General features: G+C 40.0%; 1 protein-coding gene across 1 annotated transcript; it reads right to left on the bottom strand.

The window, feature by feature from the left end:
• Window positions 1–2,930: 2,930 nt before the first annotated feature.
• LOC137872837 (prolyl endopeptidase-like) lies at window positions 2,931–14,165 on the bottom strand. The gene is made up of 15 exons (XM_068711301.1): window positions 13,934–14,165; window positions 13,003–13,077; window positions 12,777–12,910; window positions 12,535–12,665; window positions 12,211–12,420; window positions 11,970–12,091; window positions 10,474–10,579; window positions 9,181–9,372; window positions 7,416–7,613; window positions 6,788–6,891; window positions 6,315–6,451; window positions 5,832–5,926; window positions 5,205–5,336; window positions 4,241–4,397; window positions 2,931–3,558 (listed from the first exon to the last, which is right to left on the bottom strand). Exons 1-15 carry the CDS (start codon window positions 13,973–13,975, stop codon window positions 3,264–3,266), a joined length of 2,130 nt encoding a protein of 709 aa, XP_068567402.1. The 5' UTR covers window positions 13,976–14,165; the 3' UTR covers window positions 2,931–3,263.
• Between the last annotated feature and the right edge of the window lie 3,771 nt (window positions 14,166–17,936).

The following is a 17,936-nucleotide window of genomic DNA, read 5'->3' as shown; positions in this document are numbered from 1 at the left end:
GACAGAAAGACAGGCAGGGATTCTTCCGAGAGATTAAAGCAAATCGTGTTACAAAATGCAAAATACAGATAGTTGTACGTTAAAGCCATCTTTTTTTCAAAATCAAGACCACACTCAAGATGGCCTTCAAATAACTGGTAAGTGGTAGATTTCCTTTTAGAGTCAAACTCCACACCTAAAGGCCTGAGCAGGAGGGCCAAGAAAAACCTTTTTAAATATATTACTTCTAGCAACCTTGAAGCGCACAACTATTAGATAGCTGAACCCAGACCCTTCCGCATACAATGCATGGATTCAAAAAGTACGGGCCCTTTGTCAGATGGAGAGAATTACATACATATTAAGGCTCTAAAAATCCATCTCCACTAAGAGATGGAGCCCTGTCCTGGCATCAACACAACAAAACATATTTCCCAGAGTAAATATTACTCCAGTACCTTGGAGTGGATTATAATCATCATCTATTGTTTATATATCCATCCCATATTTTGGAGTGGATTGATTATTCCCTTTTTCTGATGTTTTGTTTAAGCTCTTGTTTAATACTTGCATATAATGACATATACAGTCAAAGTAAAACTATATTGTATTGTTGTAAATTAAATATTAACCATGAATCAACATTTTTTTGAATACTACTACAATCATTTTTTAAAGATGTCACCTTTGGTTCTAGGAACCGGTAATTGTAAAACTAGTAAATCCCTGATACACTGTGTACATAATGCCCTGGGCATTACACGGCTTTTTACACAAACCCGCCACTCTGATCTACATTATCACTATAAGACACAACCTCATAACAAAAGAAACCTTTTAAGTTGGAAAGGCAAAGAACAAATGAGAGTCCAGAAATGTAAGAGGAAGAAATGCCAGAGAGGGAACAGGAAGAAGCAGAAGGATTCAAAGAGGCACGTGGGAAAGCAGACGACACCTCTGTAAAAACATTAGTGATTCCCAGCTGTGTGTTGAGAGCCCTCTCCCCTTCTTGTCCTCCCTCTATCCCTCGCTCCCTCTGCTCCGTGTGAAGATTAAAGCGAGCGGCATAAAGGGGAGAGCAGTCCACCTCTAAGCTAGTGTGAAGGGGAAACTTCCCCTCAGCACAAAAGTTCTGCTCTCCGCTCGTTGCCGAAGCGTGCCGCAGCTCAAATCGGCTTTGAGAAATTAATCCCTGCATTATGGGGGGAGTAAAGTAAACAAACGGAGGACAGGATGGGGACCTGCGAGTGTGAGACGGTGGAGCTTTTGTAGGTAAGAGGTTGTGTTCCTCCAGAGAAAAAGAGCTGTGAAGGCTGCATGTGCTTGGAACATGCGTGGTGGTGGTGGGGGGGGATGTGAATGAAGGAAATGAAGCAGCAAAAGCCTGCTCAATCCTCTGGGACACTCCTGGGAGCAGAGCGCCAGTCTTTTTTTTTTTCCTGCATGGTCTTAAACCTCTCTCTCCGTGTCTCATATGTCCAGCTTATTACTGGCTTTGTCTTTCCCGGCTTCATTCAACCACTTTGCCCCTGTGGCAAAGAGTCATTGTCTGCAAATCCTCCTCCTGCAGCCTCTCTCCTTTTCCCATCCTATCTATCCACTGAGAGGGTACTTAGATAAAGCCCGGGGTTCAGTCTGACGAAATCAGAACTTTCCACTGAGCAGAGATTAAACTCTGAGTGACCGAATGGACAACTTCTCTCACCGTCTGTGGTTGGCTGGCAGAGTGTTTCCATTTTTTTTTTGACAGTTTAAACACCCGTCTGTCCCGAGACTCTCCATAAGTGCACTTTCAGTCTCTCTCCGCTTGCTGCATCTCACTGTCTCGCCATATATCTGCCGTCTGTCATCACTCTCCATCTCTGCACACTTTAAAGGATTTCCACCCATCTTTCTCTCCGTCTCCCCTCACAACTGCACAGGTCCACCCCTTTATATACAAGCCCTCATTCTCGTGTGTTCTACTACTGTCGATTCATGCGGACGTATTCTATTTGTCTCAATCCACCAGAAGACAGACCGTGTGAAGGATTTAGCAGAGTGCATCCTGCCCTCAATGAGGCAGCCGAGCAGAATGACACTAAACTGACACTCAGCCTTTGACCTTCAAGTGTTTGGTGCACAGTGAAGCCTTCAGGGATGTTTTGTGTGGTCTCATACTGCCACTTGCTGACATATATAAGAACTGCACCCTACAGGTATGACTGTTTTGAACAGCGGTGTAAAGCAAGTAAATTCACCCAAGTAATGTACTTTTACCTGACCTTTGGTTTTAAAATTGTATGGTACTTCTACTTGCGCTACATGTCAGAGAAGTATTATACTTTTAACTCCTAATATATCTGACAACAAAGGTTACTAATTACTGTACAGATAAATAGTGCACAAAGCAAATTATTATTCAATACATTATTGATTGTTTTACACAAGGGGGAACAAGTTATTGACCAGGTCACAAGTTTTTTTAAATGGGTGACATTTTACTCAAGATATACAGCGGTCATAAGATTTGTTCAAAGCCAGACGGGCCATTTTCCCACATTTCCAGTCTTTATGCTAAGCTAACCTAATCACTGGTGTTATTTATATTTGGCTTACAGACCGTAAGAATGGTCTCATCTAATTATTTTCAGATTTAGTAGATTAAACCACCGAACAAATAAAGAAAGCAGTTTCAACTATTTTCATCAGCTGAAACAATTCAGCACTAATAACAATGTATTTAAATATACAATATAACACTCTGAAAAAGGGCCATTTTAGTTAAATATATTTTTGGCATTTTATGCCTTCATTCGATAGTTGACTGAAGTGGAGAACGTCATGCAATAAAGAACAGACTGCACCAAAAACCCCAATGTCACCAGGGTACTTTTGATACTTAAAAGTAACTTTTGTCCTTTTTCATAATCTTTTGTTATATTGAAAAAAACAACATTTTGATGTTGAGATAGTGCTTCATTTACTTTATTCAATACTTCTTACACCAATGATGCTGAACAATTCAGATCTCAATCAGATCAACTTGGATTGTTACACATTTCAAAAGAGGCATTAGTTCGTATTTCAGTTTTTCTCTGTAGTTAATTTTACAGTAATATTACTTCTTCTGTTGTTATTTTTCTTACATATTTCTCTTACCGTTTACTTTAGTTGTACCAGTGCATTCCTCTGTCTTTCACTAAATAGTAAAAGCATGTTTCCACAAAAATAAGACAATAAATCATTCACCTTTTAAAAAGCCCCACCTCATTTTGCATAACCCTTACATCACCATTATCTCTTCAATCGATCCAGCTCAGCCCAAGTGTCTCAGCGATGAAGGAAAAGATGTGCGTGTCCTCCAAGATGGCCTTGGTGGTGGGCTTCCCGGCACCGTGCCCACTCTGGGTGTCTACCCTGACCATCAGAGGCTGACGCTGCACAGGGCTGCTGCCCACTCCGTGCTGCAAGGCCGCACAGTACTTCAGGGTGTGGAGCGGCACCACGCGGTCATCGTGATCTGCTGTTAGGAGCAGGATGGCAGGGTAGGGAGGGCCAGAGTAAGGTGACTGCGGCAGATTATGGAGAGGGGAATACCTGGAGAGAGCGTGAGAAAGACTGGTTGGAAGGATAACTGGAAGGGAATCTGAGAGAAGAGTGAATATGGGAGTGATTTGTGAATCAGATGCTTTGCTGCCATTTTTTTGACTTATGTGCGTAGGTTTTAGATTATTAGGGCTGTCCCGAATACCATATTTTTGGCTACGGAGCTTCGGTTGTATAATTATTAACATTTAGTACATGTGCAGGACCGCTGTGACCGGAGGAGTGCTTCAACCCCTTGGTAGTATCCCATGATGAGTTGTTTTTTCACGCAATGACGAATTCTCATGTGTGACTATACCAAAATACAAACAGAAATCCATCAACAAACCGTTTGCCTGGCTAATTCATGCTGCAAACGGAGCAGAAAAAGGATCAACATGTGGCAAAATGCTACATTTTGATGGTGTGGCATGGTGGATAGAGAGATGAACACAACAAGAACTGTAAACTTTGCAGAAAGAGCTGAAGGTGAGTGAACACAAGAGTCAGTTGAGCCCGAGTTGTAGAACTGCACGGATCCCGGAGGAACGGCATTATAATCTCGTCATTCTTGGCAGTCGTGCACCATATTAATATATGTAGCGAGACATGACGATGTGAGCGTACGATAACTACAACTACTTCATGCATCATCAAGTATATTATAGTGATTTGTTGCGTTTGTTTTTCATACTTGATGAGCCACTTGAACTGCTCCGGGTCGTCTGAACAGCCGTAGTCAGTGGTCCAGGCGTGGCCGATGGTGAATTTGTGGAACTTCAGCATATCCATCACCCCCACCTCTGCCACAGCACAGCCGAACAGGTCTGGACGCTGGTTCACGCATGCCGCTGTGTGTGTATTTAAAATGAGTAAAACATTCCATTTTGCTTTCAGATTTACACACATCCCCTTTGCTTCACACTGTAGGACACAATCACTCCTACATCGCCACTTACACACCAGGGAGGAAGTCATTAGTTGGGTTTGTGCGACGCCATATGGCAGCCAGCCTTTTGGTAAATGATGTGACAAAGCTCTGTTTAATGTGCTGTTTAATAGCGAAATTAATTGAAGCTAAGCAGCTAACTACTGTTGAATTAATTTTACATTATTAATTATGCCAAAGACGTAATAGAAAGCACGCATTGTGATCAATGCAGCTGAGACTTGCAATGGGCCAGTGATCTTAGCTGGCTCTTAGTTTGCTTTTATAAAACTGTAAAAACATGGATATGTACAGTAAAAGTGTCGTTAGTAGCCTTGAAGGTGTACAGGATGTGGGAGGTGAGCAGTTAAAATGGGGTGGAAGTAGAAATAAAGCTCCATTGAGCAGACATGTGAAAGGCAAAGGGCCAAAAAGCAGGACAATATACGCAGCATCCACATCCATCCCTCGCCACACACAATATACCACCATGGCCTGACCATACGCCCTCATATATTATATTACTTTTTGCTTAGTGGATCTTGCAATAAGCAATCATTCTGCCTCTCTAGCACATCAGATAGGGCTTATTGTTAAGCTTTTTTATGTTTGTGGAGGATAACTCCCTCAAGAATTTTTTTTTTTTTTTTTTTTTTACTTAAAAACATTTTTTGGACCTTTCACACTAAATACATAAACACATAAGGCACACAGTTGATCCTGTACTCACCCACTAGCAGTCCTCCATTAGAGGCTCCGTTGATAGCGATGCGGCTGGCTGTGGTGTACTTCTCCTGGACCAGATACTCTGCTGCACACTGGAAGTCATCGAAGCAATTCTGCTTGTTCCCTAATGTACCAGCTGCAAAAACACAATAATCAGCAGAAGTTCTGTGAACACAGAATTAGAATTTAGAAAAGCTGTAATTATCCTTAATAAACACTGGCTATTGAAATAAATAAAATCAACACCCAGAGTCATTAGCATTTTTTCTTGTTGGTGTGACTTTTGCTGGATACCTGTAGCCATTATCTGAACAGACCACAGCAGACCTGGAGGAACATTTGTGCTGTGATTTCCAGTAAATTGTTTTCCTTCATTTAAATTGTACTATTAACTATCAGGTAGCGTACAGTTCATGGTTTGTGTTAAGCTAATGTTACCACTCGGTGGTTGCCTAACAACAACAACTACAACAACAAAGATGGAGCAAACTGCAAAACACGCTTCATCTGATCAGCGCCTGAAGTCACACACTGGGGCAGCGTTATGGCGCCGTTGTTTGCTTCATTGTAAAAAAAAAAGCAAAGTCCGTACAGTAATGTCTTTCTGGGTGCATTCCTTGGTTGTCTGTACCTTTGTACCAGGTGAGGCCGTACTCTCCCCCCCCTCTGATGTTGGCCACGGCCAGGATGCCTCCCAGGTGTCTCACGTACAGCAGGTAAGCAACACTGAGCACAGACAAGACAGACAGAGGAAATACAGCCATGAAAGTACAATCAATATTACAATAGCAGCATAAATGTTGAAAATCTGAACAAAAATTGTAATATTAAATGTAGTTTAAGTAGGATACAGTAAAACCTATTAAAATCTGACTTTAAAATCGCAATGTTTGATTCTTGTAACATCACACACAACATGGAAGTGACAAGCCAGCAGAGAGGATCAGGTGAAGAGCAGGGGAGGGTTGTGCAGAGCAAACATGGCAGCTCTGTTTTATAGAAAGTTGGTATATCCTCTACTCTGTCACCCCCACACTTGAGGCATTTTGGAACGCAATAGTGCTCATCTGTGTCCGTGAAAAGCAGAAGAAGAGAGCAGTCCTGTTGTACTTACTTGTAGTACGGTTGTATGGAATGCTCAAAGCCCCCATAGCCATAAAGGAAGACGGGATGAGTGGCATCCTTCTTTAGGCCCTTGGCGTGAACTAAGAACATGGGGATCTTGGTTCCATCTTTACTGGGATAAAATACCTGTAAATGAATGCGAGTAGATAGATGAAGTCATTTGTGCGTCTTCAAAACATATATCTTTTCTTTGAAAACGTAATTTACGTCAGTGTTACAAAATGACACAGATTTCATAAAAATGAAGTCTACGATTAGCTGTGCACAAAAAACATTTACTACTTCCTCAACCACAGTGAATAAGATTCTGGGAAATCTGAATCATGATATGAATATGCAGTAGATGCAATGAAACAACATGAACAAGAATAACCTGTAAGACGACGGGAAACAAAATAACAGTACTGAGAAAGGGTAAAGGGGAAGTATGGGGAAGTAAAAGATAAACCAGCAGAGCTTCACCTGGCTGGTCTCGTAGTCCTCCTGCTTGATGCCCTTCACCTCCACCTCCCTGAACACGCTGGGCTCTGGGTTGGACTCGCTCAAATCACAGTGGTAAATGATACCTGGCCACACAGGTCAGAGGTTACTGTGTGTTTAACTCATTGCATGGGGAAATTTCAATAACTGAAAGTTCGTATGTAGTGAGATAATTTGATGAAAACAATAAAACTGTTTGTCAAGCAAATTTATCCAACAAAAATGCAAAAAGTTCCCTGGTTCCAGTTTCTCAAATGAGAGAATTTCCCAAATATTCTTTATTTTACATGTTAGCAGACTGAATACAACTTGAGTTTTCAATTGTTTGATGGACAAAACGACAAATTTGAAAAATACACAATTTTTCAACATTTTGTAGAAAAACTAACTAAACTAATCAAAACAAAAATTAGCCTATTTATCAATAATCAAAATAATTAGTGCCACCCTAATTATTTTTGTGCATTGATGGTAATTGTTTTTGCAGTTCTTTTTAATGTGGGATTCATAGCTTTCTCACTACTTTTTTTATTCTCTCATTTTGGTAATATAAGTATATATAATATAAAATAAAAGTTATGGAATGAAAAGAGAGAGAGAGAGGAGTCACCAGGTGTAGTGAAGGAGGTGAACTTGTAGAAGAAGTCAGAGTGTTTCTTCTTGCAGCTCACTCCGGCCACTGAGCCGACGTCCAGCGGCAGGTCCCTGACCACCAGGCCTGTGGACAGCTCACACAGCTGCAGGATATCCTTCACATCATGCAGATAGTTGACCAGCAGGTGGTGCTGGTTCACACAGGAGACAAAGTCTGCAGGGGGATATGAAAAAGGAAGTGATAGAAAGCGAACATAACATGTGAAAGCTGCCTGGTGTTATCAAAAACACCATGTCCAAGGGAAACAGGGTACGTGTTGTCTGTTTTCCTTTCTACATTACTACCGATGTCAGCTTCCTCTCTGCTAATTATCCCGATATATCTGGAAAATAAGGAGTACTCATGATCCTGGGATGAAGCCAAATATAATGGCTATGCATTGAATGTGACCAAATTGATTAGTTCAGTTAATTTAGATGCTACTGCACAGGTAGCGCAAAGAGTTAGAACAGGTATAGACTGTGGACTGTGACGTGATGAAATCTCCTCGACAGCCAGCAGGAGGCAGTCTTAAGATACGATAAATGCGGGACATACTGCTCAGTAGAGTCAGTGGTGCTACACAAGCTTCTCTCGGTTACCCTGTTTATTACACACAGCAACCAAAAATCCATATATGGCCTTTTGCCTTTGAGAGTCGTCAGTGTCAAGAAGGGCAATGCAGAGTGAACCGATGAATCAGTGACTTCATACTTTGTATCAGGTAAAAGACTAGCATGGGAGCTGAGCCCAAGACAACATTACGACAGAGGAGACAAAGCCCTCTTGTCAGTTCAGAAACGGGCCGATGACACTACCCACCAACTGCTTAACAGTTGTTTTATGAAACAGTAAGAGCTCTCTTTAAAACGGAACATGTTATCAGACGCAACTGTCAACTCCTTACTGTGGACTGCATGTTCCGTGACCAATTTTTTTGTATTAATATTGATTGTATATGAATATTAACATAACTAAATTCCTATTCATTTAAAAACTTGATCAAAAAGTGAATTTTTTGTTACCCCCCCCCACTTGTTAGTTATTCACTTAACATGTAACAGTTTACTGCTGCACTTTTAATAACGCATCCAAACATTCAATTAAATGAATGCTTTATAGCACAATATAAAGTAGCTATTAGGACATTTTAAGTGCTTATTAAAGTATAATAATTGTCAGCAATTATAAATCATACTATGTAGACCTATTTTACATTGTTACAGAAGTGCCATTCATTATCTGTTTATACACCAGCCCACACTTATTGGTGGCCGCAGATGAAGTCATTGTTGTGTCTGTTTACGTACATAGTCTGTACCTTTTTTAAATTTCTGATGGTGTGTGCATGTTCAGCACATATTTCAGAAACTTGGACATTTACTGCTGTTTCAGGGATGTCTTGGTACCGTTACCATCATTCAAATAAGTCATAATAAAAAAAAAATGACGACAAAGACATATAAGCCAAGTTTCACTTTTTGAGCAGACATCCCTTTGACGACAGTCTTTGACCACAGACGCAGAACTTCCCAGTTGTTGTGGTTGGACTTGTCATCAAAATATTAGGACAGATATTCTGTGAAAAAATATTTTGCAAGATTTTTTTCGGAAGTTCTAACACAGGCCCACAGCTGTCGTGTCTACGAAGGTCTGTTTTACAAATCGCCAAACCGCTGTTTGGACTTTAAGACGTACGTCTTCGACAGCATATTCTACAGAGGTTTCCTCTCAGTCTCACCCAGGACATCCTTGTCATGCTGTGGAATGAGGGTAGTCCAGTACTGCCTGTCTGGTTTCTGGATGTCTATGTTGAGGAGACGGTATCGAGGAGCATCCAAGTTGGAGCGGAACGTGAACACGGATCCCTCATTGGTGACATACGAGTACTGGGCGTCAAAGTTGTCTACAAGTTTGACCCATGGCAGCAGACCTGGAGAAGAAGATAAATAAAATAACAACAAAAAACATCCATTATAAAAGATCCATGATATTCCTTTCATTATAATAATCGTGTCCACATTCCTTTGCGAGTGGGAGATCGTTTTTAAAACCAGAAAACAGTTTGCAAAGTGAATTTCGAAATCTCAACATCTGGTGAAGTAACCGGTGAGTCACTGGCTTTTCTTACTTCATACCCTGAAGCTGTAGGGGTTAGGGTATCTTAGAAATCTGATGGTGTGGTTTTCCAAGAATGTTTAATTTGGGATATTACACTTTTTTTCTGCAAATCTTTTCAACAGAAGCAGCACTCACTCATATCCAGGATGTGGTGATAATAGGTCATAGCTAAGCAACATAAAAGTGACCCAAACTTGACAGATAACTTTGTTTTAATGCTGCAGCTCGGGTGCTACTAACAATTGAAATAAAAACAACTGGAATTCTAGTTTATTAATTAATTAATTATTGGACAGAGAAATAATCACAAACTATTTTGATAATTCATTAATCACTCATTGTCTGGTTCAAGCTTGGATGTGGAAGAGGTTTTGATGTATTTATTTATTTCTCATATATTATTTTTAAGTGAATAACTTTGGGTTTTGGACTTGTGATTGAACAAAACATGGCATGGCGAGACATCACTTTGCAATCTGGGAAATTACTGGCAGATTAATAAAAAATGAATGCCCTTCAAAATAAATAGATACTTCTGGTAATTATGCTTTTTTCCAGAGACATTTACTTCTCACGAAATGCTTTATTCTACAAAGATATCTTAATTTGGGGATCAATATTCATCAATACTTTGACAACCTAGTTGACAGCTTGTCTTACATCAATTTAAAATCAATTTAAGAGTCACAATCCTATTTTGGTTTTGTGAGCAGGGAGGGGATTGTTGGGGTTAATAGATGAGGCATATTGTTTTCTAAAAAGAAAAAAAATCCAGAATACTGTATCATCATATGCGTAGACAGAAGTCACAATCACGCCAAAGCAGACCTAAGGATAAATTCTGCAGCTGTGATCCCACTTAGAAAATAACGTGAATTGTTCTCAGTTGGCAGTGCTTCACAAGTTCACAGACCTGCGATGCCATCGGGGAGCTGCTGAAGGTCACAGTACCACAGCTGGTTGACAGGTTCACAGCCTTCAGTGACGGACAGAACGGCGTATCGGCCGTCGTCCGATATCTGGAAAAAGGAAGGAATGAAGACAGGAAAGAAGGAAGCAAAGAAAGACAAAGAGGCATGTAGTCTTTTGCTATGACAACTTTTAACTTGCACACAGCTACTATTGCTGGACATGGCACACGCGCAAAAGTGTACATAACTTACAGCCGAATTTCTAAAATTAGTTTTTGTCTATTTGCAATTCTGTACAAGAACTTCAAAATGAGCTCTAATGAAGCTTTAAATGACGTTGAATCAGTAGTGGAATGTAACTAATAACCTGACTCAAGTACAGCAGTTAAGTCGAATTTTTAGGTACTTGTACTTTACTTGAGTATTTCCAATTTTACCTTTTACTTAACTACATTTATTTGACAGACCTTAACTACTTACTTTCATTTTATGTACAAATTTAACTGATAACATATGGTTCGATGCCAAGCATTCCCACACAGGTGTGTGTGGTTTTAAATGCGAGACTTTTGTAACAGAGTGAAGGACCTGAGTGATATCAGCACATATTCAGGTCCTTTTTGCATTCACATTAGAGAGATCATCACCACTTCTACACAGGGATTCACTGCGATCACTAATTGTTTAAGTGCAGTATTTCTGCACGGTTGCAGATAAACATCAGGCCACACTAACATCATTAGTATTGTACTATTTCTAGAATTAGATTCCAGTTATGGCTGTGTAAGATTTAAGACTTGTGTGAGTCAAACATTTCAAATAACGCTGGAGCTTTGTAAAGGCCAAAAGTCCAAATTTATTGAAAAAAGATAAATGTCTAAAGATACATTCTGCTTCAGTCCGTATTTGTTGGCATTTTGACTTTCAAAAACAACATTTTCACTGCGGACAAAAAAACAACAACATTTGTTCTAATGCTTTCCACACACAAAAGGAGCCCCGCACTGACGAGTTATATTCATTAAAAATAAAATATAAAATAATATAAAAAGACTCATTTAATCCGATGAATCACTTCAATCAATTATTTTTCTTTTCTATGGTGATAAAATATAATGTCAGACATTCAAAGCTTCATTTAAAAACCTCAAAAGAGGCTTTGAATGAAAACAAAAAAAGACATTGGGTACACCCTCTTTTAGGAAGTGTAAAGATGTTTACTGTCAGATGTGGAAAGTCACCAGTACAGTAAACCAGGAACCACCAAGTAGCATCTACAGCAGACGAAAGGACTACAAATAGCTTCCATCTGACTCATTAATGCCTGAGTTAACTTGTGTGCTTGATCCTATTTATTATTAATTTATACAGAATTTTAAGCACCCCACTAGTGGATATCTTAAACGGTTTTAAGCTGCACTTGTGTGTCGTCTACTCTTTGTCGACTGATTACAAACAGGTGATTATAATGACTGATTCAAGATTACTATGGACTTACGGTTACTGAGCTGTGCCACTTGGGATTTTCAGGGAACTCTGCAACCAGAATGTCCTCCGACTGCTTGGTGCCGATGACGTGGTAGAAGAGCTTCTGATTGATGTTGCAGGTGGTCTCTGTGCCTTTAGAGAAAAAACAAACAAACAAAGGGGTTAAGTCTTCAATGCATTTGTAATAGGCTTGTAGCGAAGGTGTTTTCTGGATGGAGCATGCGTTTGTGAGTACGGTGAATCTTCCCAACCGTCAGTTTTGCCTTCCTGGCGTAAGTAGCAGTTGTAAAAGATGCCCTTGGCATCGTGAGTCCAGGCCAAGCAGCTGAATTTAACCCTCTCCAGTACATCGGGCAGCAGAGTGAGATCATCCGCCTTCATGAAACTCACCGTCACCCAGTCTGAACCACTGCTGCTCAAACCATATGCAAAATATTCACACTCCTCTGACAGACGGCCCACTGGATGAAGAGAGAGGGACAAAGAGAAGGAGAAGGGGTTCAGCACTGAACATCTTTACTCTTTGCATCTGTGCACAACAAAGTGCAGCACATGTGCTCTGCAGTTTGACTCACTCTTCAGTGCCACAGTGCCATCTTCAGAGAGTTTATTGGGGTCAAAGAATACAGTGGCAGCTCCATCCAGAGAGTCCTGCACATACAGCACATCCTGGTTCTGGAGACCTTTGTTGTGGAAGTAGAAGTACCTGGAAATAACATGACAAGTATAGCTTCTTTTCTTTTCAAATTCAAGTTAGTCCCTCTCATAAGTGTTTTTCAGTCTGTGCAGTGCCTATTCTTTCAATTTCAACTAGTACCTCTTCCCTCTTTTGTAAGGGCAGCTGTATTTGGGATAGTCATAGAGCTCAGTGAGACGCTGGTGGAACTGAGCCCGGACAGCACACCGCTCCAGGTATGGCATGGTCAGTTCATTCTGCTCCTCAACAAAGGCCTGAGATGCAAAAGGAGAGAGAGGAGCAACGGGATTGGCAGAGAGTTTGGTAAAGACGCAGCTTCAGCTTTCTGCAAGAGATCAATACATACCATGGTTTCTGCACTATCCGGGTCTTCCAGCCATGTGTAGGGATCGCAGATCTTAGTTCCATGGTGGTCATCCACCTACAAGTTAGACAAGAACAATCTGCAGCATTCAAACTGGACTTTCCTTGACAGAAAATAAGAATAAATAAAAAAAGTCAATATTCATTCATTTATTTATTCATTCAATAAGAGCTGAAGATATTTTTAACAGAAGCAACAACTTTTTATAATTGTTTTCCTGCAATTTTTAAGAGCCTCAAATTATTCGTTCCAGCTTTTTTTCTGGTTGTCTTAGTTGTCTTTGGTATCAAATTAAATATCTTTACAAAACTACATTCAATTCATATTAAACGGATTTAAACCAGTAATTCATTCTTTTGAAACAGCCTTTATACCATCCTGTTGGCAGATAATACAAATTTTAAAAAAACAAAGCTAATCAGCAGAATGGAGAAAAAAGAAAAAAAAAAAAAAAAAAACCGGTGCTGAGGGGGATTGCTTTTTGTTATTTAGGGCCTTAAATGCTTTTACGTGGCTGGGGATGTTTGGAAATAGTGACTCAGGAAAGTCCTGGCTGCAGCCCTGCATACACAGCAACAGTGGTTATTAGGAAGCCTACAGCAACGCTACTTTAACTGCGACACACCTCAATGAAGCTCTGTCAGAATTAGCATTATGACCACATTTGTCCTGGTATATTGTCTCGTGGGGTGCTAATGTTAGGACTTTTGACTCATTTGTCACGAGGAGGCAAAGTGAAACAGTTAACGTTACTTCTCAAAGTTCTGTTTTTGATCAGTCAGTCGCCATTGGCCTTTCTAACCCTCTGCCGCTTCCTGGTCTCGTTGTTCTTGCTCGTGTGTTCCTCCAGATCATTTCACGGAAAGACAAACAGACAGAGAGAGAAAGCAAGCAGCGGGACTTCGACACTGACCTTACTCTCATCTCTCCGTGCAGCCGGGTACTCAAACGCCATGACGGGGCTTCCTAATGTGTTCCTCTGTCTCCCTGAGTTGATTTTCTGTTGCTACTTTGTTTGTTTGTGTTGTTTTCTCCCCTATCTTTAATTGTTCTGAATGCAGCGTCACCACCGAATCAATGGAGTCTTGAAGAAGTGAAAGTGAAAGAATTATTTTCACACACACACCAACCAACACAAGCGTTTCTACAACCCGCTCGCTCTTCAAACAGGAAATGATGTGTCACCCGAGACAAGTGATGGCTTAAAGGCAAAGCCGTAGTAACTATGCACTCGCGTATTTGTTATTTAGAGGATCATTTGCGCAATTTATAACATCCCCCACCCAAAAAATAATCATATGGGAAATAGTTAGTTTTCGATCGGGGATGTAAAAGCCATATCATTTGTGTCCAAAAAAGTAGAACTGCTAAAAACTATTTTTTTAAATGAGATGTAGTTACAAAATAAAATGTAGAAAAGGCCCAGCAGAAACGCCTCAATCAACACTAAGCTGACTAAAATCCACTGAGAGTCTGAAACTGAACGAAGAAAAGGGGATGTTTTTGCAACAGGTCTGCATGCAAGCACTAGTGACAGAGCGTGAGCAAAAGGAAGTTGTACATTTCTAACAAAAAAAACTACAGGCTTGTGGTGACAAAGCATAATCACTTTGAGTCTGTTGGATTTGTAAGTAAGATAGAAGAGCCTACTTACCGACACCCAGTAATCAGAAAACATATGGCAAACTAGTGTCTCTCAAAACCTGACAAGCTTTCTAGGCTGCACCTAACCAATGTCCTATTGATTGTTTAATAAATCTAGAACATTTTCAAAAGACAGTGAAAAGTGACCATCACAATTTTCCAGATACGAAGATGACGTATTTAAATGTCTTGCTCTGTCCAACCATCAGTCTGGAGCATTAAGATATTTAATTTACAAGGACATAAATCAGAGAAAAGCAGTATATCGTCACATTTGAGAAGCTGCTCCCAAATGTTTGGCACTCTTTCTTGGCATTTCACTTCAATGATTTAATCGATTGTCGAAAGAGTTGACTGATTAAACAACTATGGTTGGCATTGTCATTATTTCTTTGATAGAGTGAACGCGTCATGTGTTTTCCTGGTGAAAGGTGTTTTCCAATGTATTGTAGAGTGATTCAAAATAATGATCTGACAACCATATTACTCATCTGTCTCTCTTTTTTCCCTGCTTCTTTCTTTTTTTCTTTCGGGAAGGTAGAGTAGTATTTCTGATGACAAATAGAGTCATTAACTGGCATCAAAACACAAAATAACACATACAACCCGAAAACCACAATCATATGTGTTCCCGTGTTGGGGAACATCCACAATTTTTAGTGCCAAGCCAAAGAAGCACTTGATGGCATTTCCATGTTATTTACTTGTATGACAGATATGAGTCACTTTGCCACTCCTAAATGTCAAAACACTGAAAATAATTCCCAAACGAGTTGAAAGGTTCTGTATTTACACAGTTGAGATTCACTTATTCCCTAACTGCTTTTCCAGTAGAGGTAAATAGTGGCAGCTTTGTCTCACAATATAAACATGTACCCATGTCATTCCACCACTTTAACAATGGATGGATTACTGAACGGGCACCACCGGGCACAGACCCGAGGTGGTGGGGGGACCCCCTGGCCTTTCGCCAAATGTCACTCAAAGATACATGTCCCAACCAGGAATATACTTAATGACCACAAAGAAACATAAAACAACTCAATGAGACACAAGAAGACCACAAAGAAACTCGCAACGACTATAAAGAGGGGCAAAACAAACCACAAAAAGACACAAGATGACTACAAAGACACACAAAATAACTAAACATAGTCACGAAAGAACTACAAAACGTCCAATACAATTTCAGAGGGAGTGACACAAAACAACGACAAACAGACACAAAAGGACCACAAAGAGACACATGTTATGTATTATAAACTCATCTGTAACAGGTTTCAAAGTAAAACAACAAGTTGAGACAATTTCCATCCTAGCTTAACACCCCTCAAGATGGAAAGACAGGGACTGAAACTGAGAGAAAGAACAAAAACAGAGTTTCAGACGAGTAATCTGTCTAATCCATAAAGCTGTAAAATGACTGGGGTGGAAAGGAGGGGATAGATGGAGGACAGGGAGTTAGAAAGAGGGCTAATTTCAAACTAGTTTAGCTAAGGTGATTAAGTGAGACTGGCTTGATGAGAAAATAAGCTGTTAGAAGGCCTCTGACCTTGTGTCTGTGTATTTACCTCTCTGTCTTGTCGATATTACAAACATCATATAAAATAACGAGTATTTAGTTTATGCATAGACAATACAATTTATTTTATAAGTCAAAAATCAAAATAATGAATAGATCCCATTATTTCTACTTTATTTACAAAAAATGATTAGTCCTAAAGAATAAGATAATGCACGTTACATGCTCAATAGGTCATAGACTTTAAAATGTTGAATACAAATATTATGAAAATATACTTACAATAGCCACACCTAATTCATGTTATGATAAATTGTGATCAAATTTGCTAATACAAGTTTAAACCGTGTTACTTATTTCTGACCGTCTGAGGTTGTTTGAAGAACCTGTACTGCTATATTGTTTTTTTCTGGACTACATCTAACAATGTAAATGCTAAAAGTTCACGTTGTGAAATGTCATGTTATTTTACTTTGTAGAAATGGAACCTTCTCTGAATTGTAGAAACAATATTGATATGGAGACATTTGGTGCCAAAGTAGCCCATTTAGCCACGAATCATTGCTTTGGTAATTGCCTTACAACTGTATGTGCTTTAATTAGCAGTTAAGTTAGGGGAGGATCCCTAATCTTTTGGGCCACAGGGGATGAAAGTGGACCAGGCCAAGTCACGTGCAGATGGGCTGTTATGGAAGCAGCTATATTGGGCCCTAGACAGCCTGAGCCCTGCAGTGGCCTGACTTGGCTTGCCGGGCCTCCCCGGTGGCTGGCTTTGACCTGCATGGCGTGCTGTACAGATGGGCCATAATTGGCTGGAAAGACCCAGGTAGTTTGCCAATCTGCGAAGACAGAGAGATTAGATTAGCCATGTCAGATTACAGCAGAGCCGAGTCAGATCGTGTCATCTGACTGTTATGCAGCTCCAGACTCACCCACTGAGAGAGAGAGGGACTGAGGAGAGGCGGAGGGAGGGGCTGAGCTGTTGATGTTGTAAGACGGGAAACAAGGATGGTGATGACAAAACTGTGTAAATAAAGGTGTGTTAATTAGAGACTACATAAGAAAAACTAAATAATAAAAACTATGTGCCAAGGAGTGAGTTGAAAATGCATGAGGGTAAAAAAAAAAGGAGATTTCTTATTCTGTGGACACAACATCTTGAAATACTGTAATGGACACAAAATTACACACATATGCATATTGCAAGTGGAAAAAGTAAAATAAAATACAAAAAAAAAAATACTATATATATACTGTATATGTGCCTACATGTAAACACACATACACACACAAGTGAACAACATTAATCACACCCTGCCCGACTCCTTAACAGATGGTGCGGAGTGCAGCCACTGAAACAGATAATCCGTTATTATTCTGAATATTTTGATTATCATCCCGGTTGTTATTTCAAAATCACACACAAATCACAGTCTAACCTTAGCTTGATCCTGGGCTTACCGCTGCTCTGAAGCTAATATCTTTGGCTCAGGGCCCAAAGCCTTATTGTAATATAACTGAGAGTGCTATTCCATAAGCTTCTCATTTTAGAAATTGACAATGTTCAGATTTGTTTTATTTAGAGAGCATAACAAAAGGGCTTGGGGGAGATTTGAAGGTGTTTACAATTGCTGGCTTGTGCTGCTGCTTTCAAGTTGGATTGAATCCCCAGATGCACAAAATGTGGATATTATCTTTACATTTCCAAAATTTGAAATATATTGTCCTTCACCTCAGGTCTTACTGTAAT

This window comes from Cebidichthys violaceus, unplaced genomic scaffold, assembly GCF_023349555.1.
Source record: "Cebidichthys violaceus isolate CVI_PGR_0920_01 unplaced genomic scaffold, fCebVio1.0.p SCAF_16, whole genome shotgun sequence".
NCBI lineage: Eukaryota > Metazoa > Chordata > Actinopteri > Perciformes > Stichaeidae > Cebidichthys > Cebidichthys violaceus.
The sequence above is the reverse complement of the archived record's forward strand: the minus strand, read 5'-3'. Positions and strand labels throughout refer to the sequence as shown.

Coding starts and splice junctions, on each gene's coding strand:
- LOC137872837 (XM_068711301.1), bottom strand. CDS start 13,975: ATGGCGTTTGAGTACCCGGCTGCACGGAGAGATGAGAGTAAG. Junction 12,911..13,002: donor CGGATAGTGCAGAAACCATG/GTATGTATTGAT, acceptor TTTGCATCTCAG/GCCTTTGTTGAGGAGCAGAA. Junction 3,559..4,240: donor CAGTTCAAGTGGCTCATCAA/GTATGAAAAACA, acceptor CGCTCTCTCCAG/GTATTCCCCTCTCCATAATC.